Source organism: Salvia hispanica, chromosome 6, assembly GCF_023119035.1.
Source record: "Salvia hispanica cultivar TCC Black 2014 chromosome 6, UniMelb_Shisp_WGS_1.0, whole genome shotgun sequence".
NCBI lineage: Eukaryota > Viridiplantae > Streptophyta > Magnoliopsida > Lamiales > Lamiaceae > Salvia > Salvia hispanica.
In genome coordinates this window covers 45,875,970-45,892,334 of record NC_062970.1, presented here as the reverse complement: position 1 = coordinate 45,892,334, position 16,365 = coordinate 45,875,970, and the positions used below count along the sequence as shown (strand labels likewise).

Genomic DNA, 16,365 nt, shown 5'->3' with positions numbered 1-16,365 from the left:
GTTTATATTAAATTGGGTTTAATTTAATTAGTAAAAAGCTAATTGGAGGAGCCCATATCCAAAGCCTTCCATAGATCCTTGTCTGGGCCCAACATGTGACTTATTATAAATAGGAGAATAAAGAAGACAGAAATAACACATTATTTTCTCTCTAAATTTTTGAAATTTACTCCCCTCACCAGCTGAGGAGATTTTCGAATTCTTCACCAATTCGCAAAAGGATTTCTCATGTCTTCTTTATTTAATTCCTAGTAATCTGGTGAGATCAGCCCACCCTGATATCAGTTTACAGTCCGGGAACCAGACAGAAGATTTGTGGTTTTGTACTAAAAGTCTTCACGTGGAGAAGTCGCGAGCCATCTTCGATTCTTTAGAGAATCATCAAGGTATAATGGCTGAACCGTAGAAAAGCATGTTTTAGGTTTCTATTAATTTAAAGCATGTTATTATTTGAGTTATCAGCATGATACGTGAGATAATTACGCGAATAGAATTTGTCTAAATAATCCGCTAAATAGATCTGATTATTATGTAATTGATTTATGCATGCGCTCCCGCTGCCAATCCCCCTTCAGGTTTGTGAGGTGTGTGTTTATGTGATGTGTGAGCCGATTGGTTTTCTGCTCTATTCACTCTTCTCTCACTACTCTCTGACTTCTCTCTACAATCTCCGATTGCTTCTCCGGTTGATTCCTTCGGATCTTGACCATTCTTGTGTGAATATTCAAGTGTTGTGTTGTGGGAAGGCAACTGCTTCGGTTGCTTGTTGTGTGAGAACTAGGGTTTCTGCTCTGAGGTGGTTCCAGTGACCTAATCCGGTGTGAAGGAGCGGTGTGGTGAAGGTATCGACGGTGTGAGGGTAGACTCCAGTTGATTCATCGTTGCTCCCTTGGATTCGGTTTCTAGTAGAATAGATCTGGGCTATGTGGCGGGTTCTGAGCCATATTTTTTATCTGTTCTGTTTGGTTCCTCTCTTTGTGTTAGTTTCTTGTTTTTGATCCGAAAGGATCTTGTGTGAAGTTTCTAACATGTTTTCTTGAGTGTGCAGGATACTAGCTAAGAAGATGAACCAGCTAGGGTTTCGGTTGAGAGATCTGTAATAGTTAGGGTTCTAATTCTTGTATCTCTTGTACACTTACACTCTTGTAATAGTGTATATCAGCCGCATGGGTGAGAGTTTGGCTGAGCTCTCTTGTATAAGAACAAAGAGGTCTTGGTAATTAGTGAATCTGGAATGGTCTGATCCCTAACGAGGTAAAATGATCCAAGCATAAACTCGTGAGGAGTATATATCAATATATGGCATCATCCATCTACATGGTTTCTATATACTCCCTTTGTCCAAAAAAATAGAATAATTTGTGTATAACATGAGTTTTAATGTAAAATTGGTAAAGTAAAAGAGAAAGAGAAAAAGTAAGAGAGAAGTAATGTTAGTGGAATGATGTGTAGGGTTATTATTTGTTGAAAACTTTCCATAACTGAGTATGCTCTATTTTTTGTGGACGACCAAAAATGGTAATTGTGCTCTATTTTTTGTGGACACATGGAGTATATATAAATGACTCTATAATAAAAGATCGAGCTAGAATGTGAAAAATAAAATTATGAGACTAGTAATTACATTGTAAGTATTTAAAAATAAGAAAGAATAATACTCCCTCCGTCCCACAAAGATTGTCCCATTTTTCCATTTCCGTCCGTCCCACAAAGTTTGTCCCATTTTACTTTTACCATTTTTGGTAGTGGACCCTACATTCCACTAACTCATTCTTCCTCACATTTTATTATAAAACTAATACTTTAAAAGTAGGACCCACATCCCACCAACTTTTTCAACTCACTTTTCATTATATTTCTTAAAACCGTGCCGGGTCAAAGTGAGACAATCTTTGTGGGACGGAGGGAGTACTATAATATGCTCTTCTGTCCCATGGCTCATTTTTTTTTAGGATGTCCCCGTTAAAATGACACTTGTAATTTGTTCTCTTTTTACTGAACACACAAAATAACGCAGCATAAATAAATACTTCAGGATAAAGGGAATACAATTTAACGGACACGGTTTCGACATAAGTGAGACTAATAAAAGTCATATTTGGTTGCTGGAGACGGTTGCGACATAAGTTTGTTATTATAGTTGTAATAATATGATTTTGTTTGCTGCTTTAATTCATAGTATAATTCTTCCAATCATATTTGCTTGACAATTTTCGCATGAAACAAGTTATACTCCCTCAGTTCCACAATAAGAGTCTAGTTTTGCCATTTTGGTCCGTCACACAATAAGAGTCATATTTCACTCTTATCATAAATGGTACGTAGGTTCTACATTCCACCAACTTATTCCACTTACATTTTGTTATAAAATTAATATATAAGTAAGACTAATATTCCACTAAATTATTCAATCCACTTTCTTTATATTTCTTAAAATTCGTGTCATAACTAAATAAGACTCCTATTCCGGGACGGCTGGAGTGACTGGAATCTTTACCGTGGGTAAGAATAAAAAGAGTTAGTAACTACTTACGAAAAGAGTTAGCAACTTTATTTTGAAGTCATTTTGATCAAGTAGTTGTCAATTTTTGATCGATCTCACAATATTTGAAAATTAATATTAATTATGATGTTTTTTATGCAATTATTTCACATATGTATAAAATGATCTTGTGTCCTTTCATTCACGGACAAGACAATTGATAAAAAAATAAAATTTCGTAATTTTACAACACAATTGATTGACATGCATATTTCGAAATGTTGTTTACTTATTTATGTAGAAAATATTAGAAACTCTATATTAGACCTAGATTTAGCACTATAATTATGCTCCATCCCATACCATAAAAGAAGTCTCACTTTTCTTTTAAGTTTATCCTTAAAAAAGATCGATATCCCATTTTTAAAAAAGGTTCTCTCTCAAATCAATATAAATACTATTTTTATCACTCCACTTAATGTACAAAACAATATTTTCTAAAATCATGTATCATTATCCTACAAAAGATGTCACATTTTTAGAAAAAGTTCTCTCTCACATCAATGTAAATACTATTTTTATCTCTCCACTTAATGCACAAAACAACATTTTTTAAAATCTTGTGTCATTATCCAACTGTGATGTCTATTACTATGAGAGACAGATGGAGTACTATTTACGTTAGAATATAGTGCATATGTAGAGCAATTTCCTCATATGCAAACAAAGTAACTGAAAAAACACAAAACATTCATTTATAGACGAAAACAAATTACACGCCAAAATATAGTTTACAAATACAATTAAAAAAAACAGAAGCAAGGTGAAAGCACATTGACACATTTAAAAAAAAACAAACTGATAGGAAAAAACAACAAAATTACATTAACTTCGAAAGATCACTGGTCATGAGGTTTGATCAGCATGATTGAACGCCGATATTGCTTGTAGCGTCAACTATCACCGCTGAAAAAATGTGGATGTTATGAATCCAAATATCAAATCATGATTGTAATATTTTATATGTAAAAGTTCAAATAACTTTTACTATGTTATTTGAAAAAGTTAACCAAACATTCTATTTATAAAGCAAAAGAAATCTAGTTGAGATTACCTGCATGCAATTCAGCTTCGTCTCGATTTGGATACAAACACGGCAATCCTAATACAGAACCAATCTCCAACGGCATCCAACAAATTGAAGAATGCAATTCGCCATGAGTTCTTCAGTATGAATGAGCCAACAACTCCCCAAAATCCAAAGATAAAACCAAAAGCCATTGATATGGCAACTTCTTGCATAAATGAGAAGATGCTTCCGTAGTTCTCATTCATGTTTTCCCTCATATTAGTGGTGGATGGCCTCAAGCTATCTTCGGGGCACATTGGTAGAGGGTCGCCGCATAGTACATCATTCCCAGCATATGACGATGCATTGAAGCTCTGAAGTTGAGTACCCATTGGAATTTTTCCAGATAAATTGTTGCTCGACAAATCAAGAACACCAAGAGTATATATTTTTGCCAAACTTAAAGGTATCTTTCCCGAGAGTTGGTTATGAGATAGATCAAGAGAATCTAGTATCTCCATTTTACTAATATCTGGAATTATATATCCTGTTAAACTATTTCTTGATAGATTCAAGGAATTTAAATACCTCATATTGGAAAATGATATGGGAATGTTCCCTATCAATCTATTGCTCGAAAAATCAATAAGTTTGAGAAGCCCAAGATTTCTCCTGTATTCTGATTCCGTACCTTTCCATTGAAATGTTGAATATTCAAACTCCCACTTTTCATAGTTGCCGTGCGGTGTTCCAAAAGTAATTAAATTTTCATACGCGATATTACTGGCCAAGACAGTGAAATTGTTGAAGCAATCTGGTATTATCGAAAACAGGCTATTTATCGACAAATCTAGAACATGAATATTAGTGAGATTGCATATCTCAATAGGAATCGTGCCATTCAACTTATTTCCACGAAGGTTCAGTAATTCCATTTCATACAGCTGGCCAATCCAACGGGGGATCTCTCCCGTTAACTTGTTTCCTTCAACATCAATAAATTTCAATTTTTCGCAATGTCTCAAATTGTAAGGCAATGGACCAGAAAAATTATTACCATGCATTTGAAGTACACTGAGGTTACGTAGAGCGCCAAGAGAGTCGGGAATTACACCTGAGAAACTGTTGTTAGCTAGATTGAGGTATCGCAAGTGCGGCATTTTGTCCCAGCAATTGGGAACCTCTCCTGGAAACTGGTTATTTGATAGGTCAAAGTATTCAAGATAACAGCGGGGAGTTTTGCAAATAGATGAAATTGAAGAAGAAAACATATTTCTTCGCAACTGAATAAAGTAAGCATCGGTAGGAAATAATGGTATAGGGCCTGAGAATTGATTGTAACTAAGATCCATATACCAAATGGAGGTGGATGAGAGATTCGGAACCGTACCACTTATTTGATTGTAGGAGAGAGATAATTCCTCTAGTAGAGGAGACATGTTTCCCAACCACTCCGGGGCTTCATCTGTTATATTTGCACCATCTAGATTAAGGTACACCAAACTCCTCTGAGATTGGAGCCATTTTGGAAAATATGGGCCCACATTGCACCTGGCTAAATGTATATTATCCAACTGAAAAGGAGGAGTCCAATTCAAGGAAATATCCAAGATCAATGAATTGAATGATAGATCTAGTGACTTTAGCATATCAAGCTTGGAGAAGTGGGATTCAGAGACTAAACCTTTCAAAGAATTACGAGAAAGGTATAGAACTTGAAGGTTGGAGAGTTGGCCAATGCTTAGAGGAACTAAACCATTCAAAGAATTATGAGAAAGATCTAGAACTTGAAGCATGGAGAGTTGACTAATGTATAGAGGAATGGAACCTGTAAAGTTATTTCCCCTAAGATTTAGTTTTCTCAATGAAGGAAATCCTCTCAGGTCTGGCATCGTTCCATTGAATTGATTATAACACAAGACCAGTTTTTCGAGTGATTCGAACATAGAACCAAGTATCGAAGGAAACATGGAATTCAAAGAGTTGTGTGAGAGATCAAGTGAGCGTAGTTGGGTAAGGTTCCCTAACTGAGTAGGAACAATCCCAGAAAAGTTAGAAAACTTAAGAGACAAGTGTTGTAATTGTTTCATGGAACCAATGAATTCCGGGATAGGAATGCCTCCAAAATAATTCCGACTGAGGTCCAAATGATTTAAATGATGCAACTCGAGCAATGAAGAACGAATCTCACCTTGCAATTGACAACCATCACATTTGATGGTGATGACATGGCCAGTGGTGTTGCTGCACTCAACACCATGCCATTTGCAGCATTCGTCACTTTGCCACGACAAGAGAATACCATGCTTATCGATGAGGCCATTCTTGAAGCTTAGAAGAGCTTCTCTCTCACTCTCTATGCATCCCACTTTTGTATAGTCTCCTGAAACAAACACGAACAATAACAACAAATTTGAGTGCTATTCTTTTTTTTAGAAATCATGATCTCTTTACTGATGCATGGAAATGAAATTATTTGTGGGATACTCCATTGTATCAACTCCATCAGTTTAAATAGGAAAACATAAAATTGATACTTTAATTTTTGGAAATAATGCATCATTAGACAGCGTAGATTTGGGTTCGAAGTCAATTAAAAAAAAAGGTGTATCGTAAAGCGAAGGATGACTAAACAATAAATAGTGATAATTATATGCATGGATAAAAACAAAACGTAACGTAAGAATTGCGTTCAAAATCAATGAAAAGGGACTAAATTAATAATCATTAAAAATATACGGTAGTGTATGTAGGTGTAATACCCGCACCCTTACTTTTCTTTTTCCACGCCTTTTTAATATCGAACTAAGGATGTGAAGTTCCCCGTTCATGAAGAGTTAATGAAACTCGAGCTTTTGTTGTGAAATTTTTTTAAAAACTTTTAGTTGCAAGTAAAAGCTAAGTATTCAAGTGAACTAAGAATTTGAAATTTACATTGTAGAATATCATGAATTTTCGAATAACATTCCTTATACAATAAAAGACCAACTAACCAACAAACACTTCAAAATATAGAACAAGACTTTTGGTTAGTGAACAACAATTAATAAGATAAGTTACATGGATCAAGTCCCCAAAGAAAAAGAAAGAGACATGGAAAGAAAAATGTATATAAAAATGTAGAGCACTTCTCGGCCTTGTTTCTCCAGGCCCAAGTTAGGGCCCGTTTCGGGCAGCCCGTCGGCCATTCGGTGAATCCGAGCTACTCGAGGTGCAGTTGGGTGGAAGCTAAGTTTTCCTCTCACCTACATTATGTAAACAAGCTTTAATGTACATGGGACAAGGATGATTAATAGAACACTTAGGGAGGGATATGAAACAAACCCTTCTTTATCCTTGAAGACCAAGAACTTGCCAAAAAGGGGGGGGGGGGGATTCCAGCCTGCACACCCTTCATAATGCAGCCTTAGCACAACATCCCCTGCCTCTCTGCAAATCAAACAACCCCATTTAATAACTAGTACTAGGTACCCATAAAAAAATACAAGTTTTGCAGCCATGAAGGAGAGACAAAGAGATCACTAAAGGTGAGATATTCTGCAGCATAACAACAAGTGATACAACAGCCTCATTAAGGCTTACAAGTACACAATCAGCCTATAAAAATCCTCCCCACACCACATTCGAACTCCCTCCCACACTCCTCAAAATAATCAGCAAAGTTTAGAGAGAGTAGAAAGCTTGGTGCCTGAGGAGCTGATCTCAAGCAGCAGCAAGGGCAGCCTCCTTTCTTTCACTACATCAAGAGGTAAACACCTCAACACCCCAACACCTCATCTTGCATCATGTTTAGATCAATCACCACATAGTATAAGAACTTAGGAGCACAAGTATAACCACATTAAGTTCAGCTTCACACAAGTAGAAAGCCCCATAATCATGAGATCAACTCTCCTAGCAGAATACATAGAGTAGTTCCGGACTAGTGAAACTTCAATCATAGAAACAACAAGCTTAACAACATAATCCACCATCTAGTTTTTCCAAATAGCAAGGCATTTCCTCACAAATCGCCAAACTCAGTAAATAAAACCAAGGCAGAATCCTACTGCGCTAATAACTAGGAGGAATGAGGGAACTTATCTCGTTAGCACGAATCTGCCGGACCTTCGGCGAGGGCTCTACGGCAGCCTGGAGTCGACAATAACACCCACACCTCAAAACCTTCACTAAGGCCACAGCCTGTACAAACCTACATGGTGGAATTTTTTCAAAAAAAACTTGTAAATCTGGAACCTAAAATTTTAAGAAAAACAAAACGAGGATGAGAAGTTAAATTCATCACCTCATCCGTCGGCCGGCGGCGCGAGGCGTGGAGCGGAGCAAAGCCGCCGCCTGTGCATGCACAGTAGCGGCGGCAGAGCAGTGCAGAGAAGGGGCGGCGGCATTTCCTCTCCTCCTCCGACGGCGCCGAGCAGCAGCACGAAACGACGGCGCATCGAGCTCCGCCGCGCCTTGGATGCAGGCGGCGGAAGTAGCTGGGGGAAGAGGCAAGGAAGATGACGCCACCACGGCGGCGGTTCCTGGCGAAGGCGGCGGGGAGCGCTTGCCAGTCGAGATGAGATGGCGGAGCTGCCGGCACGAGCCGCCGGGTTTCACCACCGATTTAGGGTTTGTGATTAGGGAATTTTTGTTCTAAGAATGGTTTGAGACCGAGGGCTCGTGGACGGGGAGGCTATCGGGACCTCCGGCGACGCGAGGGAGGCGCCGACCGGAGCTCCTAGCGGCGGGCGACGGGGAGGCGCCGCCACACCTCTTCCGCTTAGGGTTTCGACCGAGAGAGTGAAGTAGAGAGAGAGAGAAGTGTTGATGGATTATAGTTTAAGATTTTGGGCCTCATATTATTTTTTGAGATGGCTTAGTAGTGTGAATTGTTTTGTTTGGGCCATTAAATAGATTTAAGAAGGAATATATTTAAATCATGGGCTTTTCTATGTTACGGATTTAATAATTTATAGTCCGTAAATTAATTCCACGAGAATAAGTCTAATTTTTTCCAGAATATAGTATAAGTGCTTTAATGATTGAAATTTAAGAAAAATACGATGCGCTAACGGTGAATAGACCTCGAGCTTAGTTTAGTGTGCTTAAATAAATAGCATGGGAGGTAACACCCTCTAATTAAGTGAATAATTCTTCTAGCTTAATTAAATCTACTGATTTAATTAATACTCAAGGAAATCTAGAACTTTTCTAGAGAATTTAGAGGAAGGATAAAATGATCACACACTTAGGATGCATCCACGTTTAAGCTTAATTAATTTATCAAAGTCTGATTAAAGATTATGTCTTTTACTAAAGGGGCGTCTACGAACGTCGTCTAAGGCCAAGTTAAGGAAATTACGGAAGGAGCTTTAAGCTTTTGAGGTGGGCATTTCTTTAAAAATATGAACTTGCCTTTTTATGATGATGAGAAAATGTTGCTACTTAAGTTTTGTCATGCCACTTTATGTTTTATAGATTACCTATCTGCTTGGCTATGCCAATAATGAAATCGAATTCGGGTCCCAGTAGGGAAGAAAAGCATACTCGGACTAGTGTACACCTATGGGGGATCGTGTGCTAGCTTTTAAGTTGGCCGGTCCAGTGACCGTCGTGGAATGTGGCCACATTCCCGGTTCACGTATGTTACAGATATGGTATCTATGTTATGTGATTGCGCAATCAACTTTATGGAATGAAAAGGATTTTAGTGACACGGGCCTTTCAAGTTAAAACCCCGTGTTCACTCAACGGGCTGACAAAACTCTTTATGAAAATTAGATTTTGGCAATGTGCCCACTGAGTATATCAAATACTCAGCCCTGCATGTTTCTTTTCTAATGTGCAGGTTGAACGTGGACGGGCAGACGACGGTGTTGGGAGTAAAATTTTAAATAAGTCTTTAGGTAGCCCAGAGTAGTGTGTCCTCATACATGCTACCCTGTCTTGGACAATTCCGCTGTAGTAAGGTTTCTTTTTTCGTAATAAGAATTCATGATCCCATGAAGCACTCTGATGTTTTGTTGACCTATTTCACCTTCGTCTATGAGACTATTATCCTAGATTCATCTTATAAATCATGTTTACACTATCCCTTTGATTCTGAAATATTATTTAAAGTGAGTATAGAGGCGGTCACTCCTATATAGGAAGTTGTGGTTGTGACAGTAGGGGTGTGATCAATTGCTAACTCATCCATTAATTGCTAACTACAACTAAGTTAAGACCATTGGATTTTCAAAGATCTAAGTGGTCTACAAATTGTCATGTGTAATTTTTTTTTATTATAATTTAAATTTAAAAAGATAAGAAGAATTAACAAATTTAGAGTTTTGGTCAAACAGTCAATATAGTGCATGAAAAATATCAATATGATGCATTTAGTATGTCACCACAATTCTGAATTGACATTTTATACTTTATGACATGTATTGGTAGATATATTGATATTAGACTGCTTCGAAAAAAATACGAAAATTCTAGATTTTTTCTTCAAATTTTGACATTGAATCATATGTATGTAGGATCTTGTTGGAATCCTTATAAAATATCTTTAATTTGATATATGTTGAGTGAAAAAATATTTTAAATTGGGATAATTATATGCATTTAAAGTTTTGAGATATTTTTTAAAAGTTAGTTATAACTACTTTGTTGTTAATTGACATAAATATCCTAATTTATATTTTTGATCCACTGTATTATATTCGAAATTGAATAATCATGACCATTGATTTAAAGATCTAAAATCTATCATTTAGTTGTAGTTAGCAATTTAAAGGTGAGTTAGCAATATAACGCAACCCCATTGTATGTAATTATACAAAGATATTTCTCATCAATTTAATTAATGGCGAATTGGACGTACACGCATGCATGAAGTTTGTACTAATAAAAATTCAATAGTCCAAATATATTACCACGTGAATACGTGATGTGTCTAACCAATCGTAATTGCATAAATCACTTTCATAGTCCTTTTTTTTTCTCTCTTTATGCAATTGGAGTCAAGAACCCAATTGGAAAAAGTGATCACCAAATTAATTAAAGTCATGTTTTTTGTATACAACACATGCATATCTGTTAATTCACATTACAAATTCTCACTTTCACACTAAGAAATGACAAAACGCGTGGAATTGGAAAACTTTTTATAGCATTTCAAATACTATTTACTTATAAAAATATTAAGGTACAAGCACAGTCTATCACGTTAAGTCTTGGTCTCATTCAAATTACTAAATGACGATTGAAATTGCAATAATTACAAAAAGTACTAAATGAAGATTGAAATTATTATTCAATAATTACAAAATACGACAAAAAAACATGTGTGGCCGAATCATATACTCTCTCCGTTTCGCCATAGTTGAGTCATTTTACCATTTCGGAAAGTTTCTTCATAGTTGAGTCATTTCCATATTTGGTAACTTTTTTCTCTTTCTTACTTTACTCTCTCTTACTTTATTCTCTCTACTTTATTCACTTTATACTTTATTCTCTCTACCTTTTTCTCTTTCTTACTTTTTTATCTATTTATTTAACATACCCAATATTCATTTCTAAAACTCCGTACCCAAAAGTTCCGCCTCAACTATGGCGAAACGGATGGAGTATTCAATAGACAAATACTACAAAAAGTCAAGATGAGCTTGTCGGTCGTAAGAATTGAGTCCAAAATCAAATAAAAATTATAACTATCAAAAAAAAGTTTGTGTTAATTGAAGAAGAAATTAAAATAGGAGTAATAAACTAGTACTCCGTTCCATAGTAGTAGAGTCATTTTGTCATTTTGGTACGTTCCATAATAGTTGAGTCATTTCATTTTTTGGTAAAAGTCAACACATTTCTTCCCACCCACTTTACTCTCTCTTACTTTATTCTCTCTACATCTCTCTACCTTTTTCATTTCCTACTTTAACTTTTTCACCTAACACACCTTTTTCTTCGTGCTGAAAAGAAATGCCTCCACTACTATAGAACAGAGGGAGTATCAAATAGAATCATGTGTTATGTATTTTCTTCACTCTTTCTTTTTTGTGTTAATGAAAATTGTAGTAGTACATGATTTTTCCACCAATGAATTGAAGAATCTACTAATACGTTGGCGAGAGATATCTTAAAGTTTTTTTAATCTGTGATATGAAGAATATTCTAATACCCCCAAATTCCCAATTAAAAAGTTTGAACTTTGTTTAAATAATTGTCGAATATATATATTTTGAAATATAATTCAATTTTAGAATAAGTAGTAGGAAATTTGAAAATCATATAAACATTTTTTTCTAATCTTTATACCCACGTGGTTCACAATATGGATCTTTAAGTACTGGATTTCGTGGCTAATTCATTATATTAGGTAATAATCTTGAAAACTTAGAATATTTTTTAAACCATTTTTATTGTCACTAAATTTGTGGCCGCTTGGTTAACAATGACAGAACAATATAGAACACATTCTATTCACACTACAAAATATATTAAGCCCAGTTCAATTTTATCTTGAAAGCCCATTTCTACTTTAGAGGCCCATATTAAGCCCAGTTCAGTTTAAACAGTTTCTTTCTATCATTGAAGGCTTTGTTTTATAATTATCAATTTGAGAAACATGTTATTTTTCAAAACTAAACATTTTTTTTTCGCTTGGCCTAGATTCACAATTTAGATAATTTTGCCACAGAGATTTTCAAATTCAAAAGCATAATAAGCAACTCCAAATGCAGAAGAATCTCACACTTTTCACATTTGCGCTTTGGTTTTTGTAATCAATGTTAGTCCTTTCTTGTGATTTTAATTCTATGACCCTCACATTTGATTATTGATTTCTTATTTTGGCTTAGTCTACTTCCTTTATATGATTATTGGGGAAGTTTAAATGCACCATGTTTTGGTAGAAGTTAATTTATTATTTATTGCTCATATTGCTGCATAAGAAATTTAAATATTTTCTCATTTTCCAGCTCAAATTCATTTCAATAGAGTGAGGTCTTGAGAAAAAGATTTAAATTTTCAACTCTTTAAATTACTATGTTCTTGCATTTGCTTTTAGAAAACTCAGATTGAGATCTCGAGGGGCAAATGTTGTATCGTTTTATACATGTGACACTTGAGAAAATTGAAACGATGTGTTTTATATTTTAGTTTCAAATCTTATGCGACTGATGAAAATTTAACTAAATTTTATGATTTTTATATATAATACTTGAATTTTTAAAAAACTATAGATTAACCCTCGCTTTTGATATATTCTATGCATCAAATGAATTCTCAATGCAAAGAGTGTCTTCATTCTTCGCCTCTTTGAGCTCACCATGGGGAATCGAATTTGGAGTTGTGGCCTAAGAATTGGCATGCATATATTATTGTATTTTTATTTGTAGAAAATATCAAAAACTCTATATTAGACCTAGAATAAAAAGTATGATTATTACAGATAATATAGTGCACATACATGGCATTTCCTCCAGTGCAAAAAAAGTGAGTATAAAAACATAAACATTCATTTCTAGAAGAAACAAATACACACCAAACATAGAGTTTACAAATGAAAGCAAGAAACTAAAACAAAGTAAAAGTACATTGACACACTTCACAAAAAAAAGGTGAAAAAGAAAATCCAAATTACATCAACTTGGAAATGTCACCAGCCATTACCATGAGTTCGACCTTGATTGAACGTTAAACCGCGTAGCTTCACTCCTGAAAAACTTGGGGATGTTATAAATCCATAAAATTAAATCTTGAATGTAATATTCTAAGAACATTAAAAATTTGAGTAAATGTTATGTTATTTGCAAGAATTACCTAAGTAGGTATTTAAGGGCATGAAAATATAGTTGATATTACCAGGAATAAGTGCTCAACTTCGTCTCAAGCGACATCATACAACTTGAAGAATGCAATTCTCCATGATTTCTTCAATATGAATGAACCAATGACTCCCGAAAATCCAAAGATAAAACCAAAAGGCATTGATATACCAACTTCTTCCATGAATGAAAACATGCTGACGTCATTCTCATTCATGTATTCCACCGGAATTGTGGTGGATGGCTTGCTATCTCCGGAGCACTTTGGAAGAGGGTCGCCACATAGTCCATCATTCTCTGCATAAGCCGATGGATTGAAGCTCTGCAATTGAGTGCCAGTTGGAATTTTCCCGGACAAATTGTTGTTCGACAAATCAAGCACACCAAGAGTGTGTATTTGTGCCAGACTTGTAGGTATCTCGCCAGAGAGTTGGTTGTGAGATAGATCAAGAGAGTCTAGCATCTCCATTTTACCAATATCTGAAATTATATCCCCTGTCAAACTATTTCTTGATAGATTCAAGGAATTTAATCCGCTCATATTGGAAAATGATCTGGGAATGTTACCCGTCAGTCTATTTCTTGAAAAATCAATGAGTTTGAGAAGCCTGAGATTTTTTCTATATTCTGATTCCGTACCTTTCCACTGAAATGATGCATACTCAAACTCCCATTGTGGATACTCACCAAAACCTGTTCTAGCCATCAGGAAGTGAACATTGGTGACTTTCGTACTGGCCAAGAAAGTGAGATTATTGAAGCAATCTGGTATTATCGAAGATAAGTTGTTTATCGACAAATCAATAACTTGAATATAAGTAAGATTGCATATCTGAGGAGGAATACTGCCATGCAATTTATTTCCACGAAGGTTTAGAAATTCCATTCTATACATCTGCCCAATCCAAGTGGGGATCTCTCCGGTTAACTTGTTCCCTCCAAAATCAAGTAAACTCATTTCTTGGAAAAGTCTCAAACTATCAGGCAATTCACCAGATAAATTATTACCATGCATTTGTAGTGCACGGAGGTTAGGTAAAGAGCCAAATGAGTCGGGAATTTCGCCCGAAAAACTGTTGTTTGCTAGATTGAGGTACATCATGGTGGGCATTTTCTCCCAGCAATTGGGAACCTCTCCAGCCAACTGATTATTTGAGAGGTCAAAGAATTCAAGATCAGAATGGGGAGTGTTGCAGAGAGATGAAATTGAAGCAGATAACTTATTTCCACTCAAGTTTATTGCAAAGAGATCATGGGGAAATAATGGTATAGGACCTGAGAATTGATTGTAACTAAGATCCGTATACCAAATGGAAGTGTTTGAAAGATTCGGAATTGTACCACTTAAATGATTGCGGGATAGAAATAAGCCTTTTAACAGAGGAAATGTACTCCACAACCACCTTGGGGCTTCATATGTTATATTGGCATCATTGAGATTAAGGTATGTCAAATTCCTCTGAGTTTGGAGCCATTTTGGAAAATATGAGCCCACATTGCACCCGCCTAAAGATATATAACTCAGCTGGAAAGGAGGCCTCCAATTGGGGGCAATATCCAAGATCAATGAATTGAAGGATATATCTAGTACCTCTAACTTGTGAAGCTTGGAAAAGTGGAATTTAGACACTATACCTTCCAAAGAATTATGAGAAAGATAGAGACGTTGAAGGTTGGATAGTTGGCCAATGCTTAGAGGAACTAAACCATCCAAATCATTATTAGAAAGATCTAGATATTGAAGCATGGATAGTTGGCCAATATTCAGAGGAATAGAACCTGTAAAGTTATTTCCCCCAAGATTCAGATATGTCAATGAAGGAAATCCTCTCACACGTGGCACCAATCCACTGACTTGATTATTAGACAAGTCCAGTAATTCTAGTGATTCAAATAGAGAACCAAGTGTAAAAGGAGCTATGGAACTCAAAGTGTTTTGTGAGAGATCAAGTGAGCGTAGATTAGTAAGGTTCCCTAAACAAGTAGGTATAATCCCAGAAAAATTAGAATTGGAAAGACACAAGGTTTGTAACTGTTTCATGGAACCAATGAATTCTGGTATTGGAATACCTCCAAAATCATTCTCACGAAGGTCAAGCGAGAGTAGATTGGTAAGATTACCTAACTGAGGAGGAATAGTCCCGGAAAAGTTAGAAAAGCAAAGAGACAAGTTTTGTAATTGATTCATGAAACCAATGAATTCTGGGATTGGAGTGCCTCCAAAATCATTCTCTTGAAGGTCAAGTGAGCGTAGGTTGGTAAGGTTCCCTAACTGAGGAGGAATACTCCCATGTAAGTTACAACTCCCAAGAGACAAGTATTCTAATTGTTTCATGGAACCAATGAATTTTGGGATTGGAATGCCTCCAAAATTATTCGAACTGAGATCAAGACGAGTTAAATGATGCAACTCAAGCAATGAAGAACGAACCTCGCCTTGCAATCCACAATGATCACATTTGAGGGTGATGACATGGCCAGTGGTGTTGCTGCACTCAACACCGTGCCATTCGCAGCATTCGTCACTTTGCCATGATGAAAGAATACCATCTTCATCGATGAGGCCATTCTTGAAGCTTAAAAGAGCTTCTCTCTCCCTCTCCATGCATCTCAATTTTGCATTTCCTGAAACAAACACACATGAAAGAACAACAAGAAGAAATTTGATAGCTATTCTATTATCAGAAATCATACTGTATTTATTTATGTTTGGAAGTGACTGACTATGGGAGGAGTAACGGTTTAAATAGGCAAAATACCTAAAATGAATTCCAATTAGACGACTTAGAAGTCAACTTGAAAGACAAAATTAGAAAATGAATAGTGATTAAGTTATATTAACATAGAAAATAATACGTGGTTTTAAATGCCGAAAGACTTTTCAAACATATAATTAAACAGAATTTAAGGTAAGAAGTACATTCAAAATCAACGAAAAAAAAAGAAGTATTCCCTCCATCCCGCTTTAGCAGTACAGTTACATTTGATCACTTTAGCAGTCCAGTTACATTTGATCAGCACTC

General features: G+C 35.8%; 2 protein-coding genes and 1 long non-coding RNA gene across 4 annotated transcripts; all 3 read right to left on the bottom strand.

Annotated features, from left to right (window-relative positions):
• Positions 1-3,607: 3,607 nt before the first annotated feature.
• On the bottom strand, positions 3,608-5,874 carry LOC125195524 (receptor-like protein EIX2). The gene is made up of 2 exons (XM_048093663.1): positions 5,743-5,874; positions 3,608-5,578 (listed from the first exon to the last, which is right to left on the bottom strand). The coding sequence occupies exons 1-2, from the start codon at positions 5,872-5,874 to the stop codon at positions 3,608-3,610; spliced, it is 2,103 nt and encodes a 700-aa protein (XP_047949620.1).
• A 666-nt stretch (positions 5,875-6,540) lies between these two features.
• On the bottom strand, positions 6,541-7,628 carry LOC125197548. The gene is made up of 2 exons (XR_007172095.1): positions 6,876-7,628; positions 6,541-6,796 (listed from the first exon to the last, which is right to left on the bottom strand). It is a non-coding gene; the product is annotated as an uncharacterized LOC125197548 (long non-coding RNA).
• A 5,389-nt stretch (positions 7,629-13,017) lies between these two features.
• On the bottom strand, positions 13,018-16,018 carry LOC125197081 (receptor-like protein EIX1). 2 transcript variants are annotated; one of them, XR_007171996.1, is made up of 2 exons: positions 13,338-16,018; positions 13,018-13,232 (listed from the first exon to the last, which is right to left on the bottom strand). XR_007171996.1 is itself a non-coding variant. In XM_048095781.1 (2 exons), the coding sequence occupies exon 1, from the start codon at positions 15,945-15,947 to the stop codon at positions 13,404-13,406; it is 2,544 nt and encodes an 847-aa protein (XP_047951738.1). In that variant the 5' UTR covers positions 15,948-16,018; the 3' UTR covers positions 13,018-13,232; positions 13,380-13,403. The 2 variants fall into 2 exon arrangements, 1 of the variants encoding a protein (XP_047951738.1); XM_048095781.1 differs by having other exon boundaries at positions 13,380-16,018.
• Positions 16,019-16,365: the final 347 nt, after the last annotated feature.

Coding starts and splice junctions, on each gene's coding strand:
- LOC125195524 (XM_048093663.1), bottom strand. CDS start 5,874: ATGGCCTCATCGATAAGCATGGTATTCTCTTGTCGTGGCAAAGTGACG. Junction 5,579..5,742: donor TGATGGTTGTCAATTGCAAG/GTGAGATTCGTT, acceptor GTTCCTACTCAG/TTAGGGAACCTTACCCAACT.
- LOC125197081 (XM_048095781.1), bottom strand. CDS start 15,947: ATGGAGAGGGAGAGAGAAGCTCTTTTAAGCTTCAAGAATGGCCTCATC.